The sequence below is a fragment of the Lathyrus oleraceus genome, chromosome 7 (assembly GCF_024323335.1).
Source record: "Lathyrus oleraceus cultivar Zhongwan6 chromosome 7, CAAS_Psat_ZW6_1.0, whole genome shotgun sequence".
Taxonomy (NCBI): domain Eukaryota; kingdom Viridiplantae; phylum Streptophyta; class Magnoliopsida; order Fabales; family Fabaceae; genus Lathyrus; species Lathyrus oleraceus.
This window is the reverse complement of record NC_066585.1, coordinates 76788908-76798613: the sequence shown is the minus strand read 5'-3', so window position 1 is coordinate 76798613 and position 9706 is coordinate 76788908. Positions and strand designations below refer to the sequence as shown.

The 9706-nt window shown below is 37.0% G+C and overlaps 1 protein-coding gene across 1 annotated transcript; it reads left to right on the top strand.

The window, feature by feature from the left end:
- The first annotated feature begins 5561 nt into the window (after window positions 1-5561).
- On the top strand, window positions 5562-6050 carry LOC127102122 (uncharacterized mitochondrial protein AtMg00810-like). Its single transcript, XM_051039535.1, has one exon. It carries the CDS (start codon window positions 5562-5564, stop codon window positions 6048-6050), a length of 489 nt encoding a protein of 162 aa, XP_050895492.1.
- The last annotated feature ends 3656 nt before the right edge of the window (window positions 6051-9706 follow it).

Here is a 9706-nt window from a genome sequence, read left to right as displayed (position 1 = left end):
AACATAATGATCCAACATCATCTCCCAACTTTGAATTCCCTGTATTTGAGGCGGAAGAAGATGATGTTGAAGAGATTCCTGATGAGATTACCCGTTTACTTGAGCATGAAGAGAAGATTATTCAGCCGCATCTAGAGAATCTGGAAACAGTCAACTTGGGGTCTGAAGTTTGTGAGCGAGAAGTGAAGATTGGGGCACTCCTGGAAGAATCTGTTAAGAAGGGGTTGATTGAATTGCTACGAGAGTATGTCGACATCTTTGCCTGGTCATATGAAGACATGCCTGGTCTAGATATGGATATCGTGCAACATTTCCTGCCTTTGAAGCCTGAGTGTGTGCCTGTGAAGCAGAAGCTCAGAAGAACTCATCCCGATATGGCAGTAAAAATCAAGGAGGAAGTTCAGAAGCAAATTGATGCGGGGTTTCTGGTGACTTCTACATATCCTCAATGGGTGGCCAATATTGTGCCCGTGCCTAAGAAAGATGGAAAAGTCCGGATGTGTGTGGACTATAGAGACTTGAACAAAGCTAGTCCGAAAGATGATTTCCCTCTACCACATATTGATATGTTGGTAGACAATACAACTAAATTCAAAGTCTTCTCATTTATGGACGGATTTTCCGGATATAATCAGATTAAAATGGCACCCGAGGATATGGAGAAAACAACATTCATCACACCTTGGGGAACATTCTGTTATCGAGTGATGCCCTTCGGTTTGAAGAACGCCGGAGCCACATATCAACGAGCTATGACTACCTTGTTTCATGATATAATGCATAAGGATATCGAGGTATATGTTAATGATATGATCGCTAAGTCAAGAACGGAGGTTGAGCATGTAGAGCACTTGTTGAAGCTTTTTCAGCGTTTGAGGAAGTTCAAGCTTCGTTTGAATCCTAACAAGTGTACATTTGGAGCCCGTTCCGGCAAGTTATTGGGCTTTATTATCAGCGAGAGAGGTATTGAGGTTGATCCTGCAAAGGTCAGAGCAATACAAGAGATGCCTGCGCCCAAAACTGAGAAGCAAGTCTGAGGTTTTCTTGGCCGCTTGAATTATATTTTCAGGTTCATATCCCACATGACTGCCACATGTGCGCCGATATTCAAGCTCCTCCGGAAAGATCAGTCTCATGACTAGACCGAGGATTGCCAAAAAGCTTTTGACCGCATTAAAGAATATTTGTCTGAGCCTCCGATCCTGTCTCCACCGGTAGAAGGAAGACCATTGATTATGTATTTGACTGTTCTTGAAGACTCAATGGGTTGTGTCCTTGGTCAGCAGGACGAATCAGGAAAGAAAGAGTATGTTATCTATTACTTGAGTAAGAAGTTTACTGATTGTGAGTCTCGGTACTCAATGCTTGAGAAGACATGCTGTGCTTTGGCTTGGGCTGCTAAGCGCTTACGCCAGTATATGTTGAATCACACGACTTGGTTGATATCCAAAATGGATCCAATCAAATATATCTTTGAGAAGCCTGCTTTAACAGGGAGGATTGCCCGTTGGCAGATGTTGTTATCCGAATATGATATTGAGTATCGAGTTCAGAAAGCTATTAAAGGTAGTATCTTGGCTGACCACTTGGCACATCAACCAATCGAGGATTATCAGCCAGTTCAGTATGACTTCCCAGATGAGGAGATTCTGTATTTGAAAATGAAAGATTACGATGAGCCTACACTCGATGAAGGGCCAGAGCCTGGTTCCCGGGGGAGAATGGTGTTTGATGGCGCTATAAATCAGTATGGAAATGGTATTAGGGCAGTGATTATCACCCCTCAGGGCACGCATTTTCCTTTTATAGCAAGGCTAACTTTCAAATGCACGAATAATATGGCTGAATATGAGGCATGTATTATGGGATTGGAAGAATGTATTGATCTTAGGATCAAACATCTTGATGTTTATGGTGATTTGGCCCTCGTTGTTAATCAGATTAAGGGTGAATGGGAAACGAATCAGCCTGGCCTCATGCCATATAGAGATTATGCGAGGAGGATTTCAACGTTCTTTACTGAGGTTGACTTCCATCATATTCCTCGAGATGAGAATCAGATGGCAGACGCTCTCGCTACGCTGGCTTCAATGATTGTAGTAAGACTTTGGAATGAAGTTCCCAATATCACTGTGATGCGCTTGGATAGACCAGCTCATGTATTTGCAGTAGAGGAGGTGCAAGATGATAAGCCATGGTATTATGATATCAAGTGTTTCCTTCAGAACCAGATTTACCCGCCTGGGGAATCTGTGAAAGATAGAAAGACTTTGAGGAGATTGTCAGGCAGTTTCTACCTCAATGGTGATGTGCTTTATAAGAGAAATTTTGACATGGTGCTGCTCAGATGCGTGGATAGACACGAAGGAGACCTATTAATGACTGAGGTCCATGAGGGTTCATTTGGTACTCATTCCAATGGATATGCCATGGCTAGAAAGATGTTGAGAGCAGGCTACTATTGGCTGACAATGGAGTCTGACTGCTGCAAATATGTGAAGAAATGCCATAAGTGTCAAATTTATGCGGATAAGATTCATATTCCTCTGACACTTCTGAATGTGATTTCGTCACCATGGCCTTTCTCCATGAGGGGAATCGACATGATTGGCATGATAGAGCCAAAAAGCGTCTAATGGTCACAAATTCATTCTTGTAGCAATTGATTACTTTACCAAGTGGGTTGAAGCGGCATCATACGCAAACGTGACCAGGCAGGTGGTCGTGAAATTTATCAAGAATCAACTCATATGCCGGTATGGTGTGCCAGATAAGATCATTACTGATAATGGATCTAACTTGAACAACAAGATGATGAAAGAGCTGTGTAGCGAGTTCAAGATTGCACATCATAGTTCTTCTCCTTACAGACCCAAGATGAATGGGGTTGTTGAAGCTACTAATAAGAACATCAAGAAGATTATCCAGAAGATGGTCGTTGCGTACAAAGATTGGCATGAGATGCTTCTAGTTGCTCTACATGGATATCGTACATCTGTCTGCACTTCAATAGGGGCAACCCCTTTCTCTCTTGTTTATGGCATGGAGGTTGTGCTCCCAGTAGAGGTGGAGATCCCATCAATGAGAGTCCTGATGGAAGCCAAGTTGACTGATGCTGAATGGGTTCAGAGTCGTTATGACCAGTTGAATTTGATTGAAGAGAAGAGATTGACTGCCATGTGCCATGGTCAATTATATCAACAAAGAATGAAGAAATCCTTTGATAAGAAGGTCAAGCCTCGTGTGTTCCGAGAAGGTGACCTTGTGCTCAAGAAAGTCTTGTCTTTCGCGCCCGATTCTAGGGGCAAGTGGACTCCAAACTATGAAGGTCCATATGTTATTAAGAGAGCCTTTTCAGGCGGTGCATTGATACTTACAACTATGGATGGGGAAGATTTCACTCGTCTTGTGAATTCAGATGCAGTCAAGAAATACTTCGCCTAAAAATAAAAACAGAATAGCTCGCTAAGTTGAAAACTCGAAAGGGCAGCTTAGGCAAAAATGAGCGTCTCGGTGGATTGAAAACCTGAAAGGGCGATCCAGGCAAAAGTTAGAGACATAAAAAATGAATATATGTATCCCGCTAGATTGAGTACCTCACCCTGGGGCAATCTAGGCAAAAAATAGGGATTTGGCAAGTAACTGCATCCTGACAAGACTTTGTTCTACAACTGTTATCCGTCAGAGGTTCTCGCTCATTCATCATCAACCAAAGCTTCAAATATATCGGATTCAGAATTGGTGGAGAAATGGTCATTATGTTCAATGTAGCCCTTTTCCAATATATATCACCAATTTCAAATTTGTAAAGATCTATGGAGTCTTGCCATTCGCAGACTACCATCCCATCAAATAAATTTGAGCCTTTACCCAATTATTTGCACTCTTATTTGCTTCTATTCAACAGATGTTTTGCATGTTTTAATTGAAAAATATCATTGTTTTAATCAAATCTTTCATAATTTGTTTTTAAACAAAGTGAACATTCACAATGATGAAGGGATACTGGGGATGTCTTCAGTGCTTTCCCAAGGATGGTAAGATTCTCAACAGGGTAGGAAATTTGTTCATATTCCTGGCATGCTTGCGTCCTCTTCCTCCGGAGCTTCTTGCGGTTCTTTCTCTCAAGCAGAGTGTTTGGTAAGATTATTCATACATCCTTGGAGATGATCAAGGGGGTGAATTTGAAAATCATCTCTTTGAGAAGTATTGTGATAAATATGTAATTGAGCATAACTTCTCCGCTCCTAGAACTCCATAACAAAACGGTGTTGTCGAGCGGAAAAATCATGTTTTAGAGGAGTTGGCTACGACTATGCTCAATGAAGGCAATCTACCTAAGTATTTTTGGGTCATGCCATTAGCACGACATGTTATGTCTTACATAGGATACTAATATATCCTATTTTAGACAAAACTCCCTATGAATTGCTTAATGGTAGAAAACCTAATTTGACACACCTTCATGTTTTTGGATGCAAATGTTTGTTTTGAACAAAGAAAACGATAAATTAGGTAAGTTCGATGTGAAATTCGATGAGGGTATCTTCCTCGGATAATCACAATCTAGTAAAGCTTATAGGGTTTATAACAAAATATTACTTATATTTAAAGAGTCGGTTCATGTTACTTTTGATGAGTCTTACCCAAAAAATATGGGGAAAGGTGTTTCTTTTCGTGATGTAGGTGTATCTTCACAAGATATTCTCAAGGAACCCGAACAAGGAATTGACCAACCTAAAGCGGTGGAACATGAGAAAGAAAACGATAATGTTTATGAAGAGGAGAAGGTTGAAAGTCCAACTGCGGTGGACGAACTACCTTTGGATTGGAGAACATCCAAAGACCACCATATCGACAACATGCTTGGAGACATCATGAAAGTCATGACAACATGCTCCAAGATAAGTAATTTTTGTTATCACTTTGCGTTCGTTTCACAAGTTTAACCTAAAAACACTAAAGATGCATTACTTGATGAGCATTGGCTTATGCCCATGCAAGATGAACTAAAACAATTAAAAATAAACTATGTTCGGGACCTTGTCCCTCATCCCAAAAATCATCAAGTGATTGGCACTAGATAGGTCTTTAGAAACAAACTTAACGAAAATGGAGTCATAACTTGGAATAAATCCCGACTAGTGGCTCAAGGTTATAACAAAGAAGAGGGCATTGACTATGAGGAGACTTATGATTTGGTTGCTCTCTTCGGGGCTATACGCCTTCTACTAGCTTATGCTTACTCCAAATATTTCAAGTTATTTAAAATGGGTGTGAAAAGTGTGTTCCTTAATGGCTGTATTAATGAGGAAATATATGTAGCTCAACCTCCCAGTTTTGAAAATTACGAGTATCCTAATCATGTTTACAAACTAAAGCGAGCTTTGTATGGTCTCAAACAAGCACCTAAGGCTTAGTATGAACGACTTAGAAAGTTTTTAATCGATCAAGGATACTCTAGGGGAAAGGTGGATACTACACTTTTCATTAAGCGTCAAGGAAAGCATACTCATCTAGTTCATGTTTATGTCGATGATATCATTTTTGGATCCACTAACATGCAACTTGTCAAGGAGTTTTATAAGCTTATGCATAGTGAGTTTGAAATGAAGCTTATACGGGAGTTTAATTACTTCTTTGGGCTTCAAATCAAGCAAATTAATGAAGGGACATTTGTGTGTCAAACCAAATATTGCAATGAACTACTAAAGAGATTTGGTTTGGAAGATGCAAAGTCGATTGACACTCCAATGCCTACAAATAGAAACTTGGAAGGGAATGAAAATAGTAAGGATGTTGATGTGAAGAAGTATAGAGGTATGATTGGTTATCTTCTATATCTCACTGCATCTAGGTTAGATATTATGTGTAGTGCGTCTATATGTGCTCGTTATCAATTGGCTCCTAAAGAATCTCATTTAAAAGCCATAAAACGCATTCTTAGGTATCTTTATGGTACTTCTAAGTATGGGCTTTGGTATTCTAAGGGAACCAATTATAATTTGGTTGGTTTTATCGATTCCAACTTTGCGTTGCAAATAGGATAGGAAGAGTACTAGTGGAAATTTCTAAATATTTTCAAATTCCTTAGTAAGTTGGCATCGCAAAAAATGGGTTTTCGTTGCTTTGTCAACTGCCAAGGCGAAATACATAGCGGTCGGTACTTATTATGCTCAAATTTTGTGGCTCAAATAATAACACTTGTTTTCGATATTAAACTACAATATATTCATATTATGTGAGACAACACTAGTGCTATTAATCTAACAAAAAATCTGGTACTACACTCTCGCATTAAGCATATTGAGATTTGTCATCACTTACTACGTGACCATGTTGAGAAATGAGACGTCGTATTTGAGTATGTTGATAGCAAAAATCAACTTGTGGATATATTTACAAAACCTCTTGTGACCGAACCATTTTTCAACATTTGAAGGGAATTAGGGATACTTGATATCTCAAATCTTACCTAAATATAATTTTGTTGCATTCACTTTATATACTTTTGCTCTAAGTTTCTTTGGAAGTTCAATTATGTAAGAGTGAATCTAAGAGTGCATTCGTCATCAACTCATTACTGATGTAATATTGTTCCATTTTCCTTTTTCCATTTTATAAGTAAGCTTTTACTTTTGCATGTTGCTTATGTTCCAAATGATTGATATTATTGATGTATGAAATAGTTCATGAATGTTCACTTCCAAAATTTTATATTGATGTATGTCAATTTATATGCTTATAGTGACTTTGTGTTATTCTTTCTTCATGCTTTAAATATGCTCTTCGTGCATTGTCTTGTTATCTATTCTTGCATGAAATATGATTAAACATGTTATAATGTTGGCAAAATTCTTGTTATGTGTCATTATTATGATAACATCTCTGTTTTTGGTTTGAGTGGTGGTAAATCTATATATTGCCTTGCTATAGCACATTTGTGTGCAACATTTCGGGAGCACCAAAGGCATATGTCACATAATCATGTCGCTTTTGTAGAAACTCAAGAGTTTTTTATTACATTGTATTTTTCACCTTTCATGTTTGTGTTATGTTATTTGGCATAAGTTGTGGCAACCATGTTGTATCGTTGCTTGATATGCTTTTATTTATGTTTAGGCAATCTTTTTCAATATGTAAATCATTCAATGTGAGTGTTATCGTATTAATGTTCTTATCTTTGTAAACCACCTATGTGTGTTGTATTGGTTTATGTGTGATTTAAGATGTTTCTCATGAATTGCTTCGTTTCTTTTTTATGTTGCTAAAGGGGGAGAAGCAAGATGAAGTTGGGATGCATATATTCAGGGGGAGCCTTTCATTGAAATACGAAACGCATCGTCTCATGTTTTTCCATCATAAAAAATGGGGAGTATGTGAGTGCAAATTTCCTTAGATGTATTTTTCATGTGTCAAAACTAGGATACTTTAGCGTTAATGTATATTGAACGATATCCTTTGATTCTCTATGTGCATCTTATAATTAGGAAGCATAAAAGTATTTGAAAATAAGTTTGAAAAAGGTTTCATGCATAAAAAATACATCAAAAAGTATTTTTGAAAAAAATTGAACTATAGGTCGACACATGTATATCCTAAGTCGACACATAAAAGAAAAAAAGTTCCTATGTGTCGACACATCCACTGTACAAGTAAACTCATTTACTACATTATTAAAGCCTGTAGGTTCTGACAGATGTGCCGCCTCTACAGGTCAGCACATAGGCATCACATGACCTTCACAAGTCGATACATGACCTATACAGGTCAGCCTATGTGTCGAACAGGGCGACACATGGCTTTTACAGGTCAACCTATGCAACAAAAATTTCCAAAAATTCACATTTTTTTTCAAATCTTTTGCATTCTTTTTTCCTCCAAACATGCATGCATATAAATACCTCATACATGCATCATTTACTAGTAAGGTTTCTAGTGAGTAAAACCTATACGAAACTAGGATTTCAAAGCATTCTCATAATCTTAAACATCTCTTATATGCATGCACACAATCAAACTACACATAATCATTTTTTGATTGGGTTCCATCTAGATTAGGATTGATAACATCCAATTTAGGCATGTTGTACTATAAAATTGGGTTGAGAACTTTAAGGGTTTTAAATCAGAAAATCGAGTTGGGGGTTTCCTTCAAGATTTGTTATTGTTTGAAGGTTTTGGTCAAGATTACACAATCCGGATTTGATTGAGTGAAGTCTTTGAAGAACGGTAGATTTTTGCAAAGGAGTGTGTGTGACGGTGGATCACACTGATAAATCTTGGGTTTTAACAAGTGTGCATTTGGGATTCGGCCTAGTGAAAGCTTTGAAGAACAAGGGGTTTCTTGCAAAGAAGTAGTGTGAGACAGTGAATCGAAGTGACATTGTTGGTTACTTGATCAAGCTTTGATCAAGAGAAAAGAAGATGGTAGAATCAACATCAAGCTTAGGGTTTGTAGAGTTAGATTGCTACATCTCTCTTGTACACATACATTTGCAAAGTAAGATATATTACACTATCTAAATTCACATTCAAATTGAGGGAAGACGTATCCATAATGAGTCGACTGGGGAACAACCTAAACAAATCTTTGTGTACTCTCTCTATATCTTCTTTTTTTCCAGTTTGCAAATTTTTGATTTCATAGATCGTTCGATCAAATTGTTTGGATAATAATTTTTTATTACTTTTTGAAATTGATAACAAACCTTTAGGTTATGATTGAATTTTGAGATCAACAATATTGATCTCACACTAAGTGTTCGACAAATTGCTTCAGTTTCATTTTTGTGTGATTTATCGTTGAAAGTAGATTTTCCTTATTACTTTGCATTCAACTAGTTGTGATTAGTTGTTGTTGATAGTTTTGTGAATCATTATCTTATCATTGTCACTATTATGCATATCTGAACTTTTTGATAGCGGGTTCGGTTAGACGATTTTTTATTCGGGATATTTTAAACTTACTTCCGCATCATAAATTTTTAAACCTATTTTTTGTCAAAGTTTTAACTCGGGATTTATTCACCCCCTCTAGATCTAAGTCTATCGTCTAACAAGTGGTATCACGAACTCTAGTTAATTTTGTGCTTAAGATTTACTTATTAGAAAATGGCTATCAAACCTAAAGGGAGGTATAATAGAGCACCAATTTTCACCTGCAAAAATTATGGCTATTGGAAAGCTTGTATGTGTATGCATATTAACTCAGTTGATAAGGGTGTATAGAACGTCATCATCAATGGTCCTCATGAAATTACAATGACTAGTGGTGAAGGCGTCGTCGTACCAAAGCCAGAAAATCAATGGAATGATAATGCTTGTCTTAATGTTTTCTCAGCAAAATTAAGGAAGAGATCAATAATGCTAACATGACTAATTTTAAGGGACCGGACGATAACTTTTTTTAAGGGACTAAAGCAGAACTTAAAATTAATTTAAAAGATTTGATGACTAATTATACCTTACTTTTATTTATTTTGTTTTTCCTCTAAGACGGACTTATCAATTCAAATTTCAGAAAATCACTTCTAAATATAATTCTGATAATTTTTTAAAAATTGTTGATTTATAAATATCAATAACTTATTTACATTAATACATAAATATAAATAAATATTGTCTTGAAGAATTGAATCTTAAAGTAACAATTTTCATCAATTTAAACCTAACTATTACATATTAGTTGAGTTACCCTACCCAC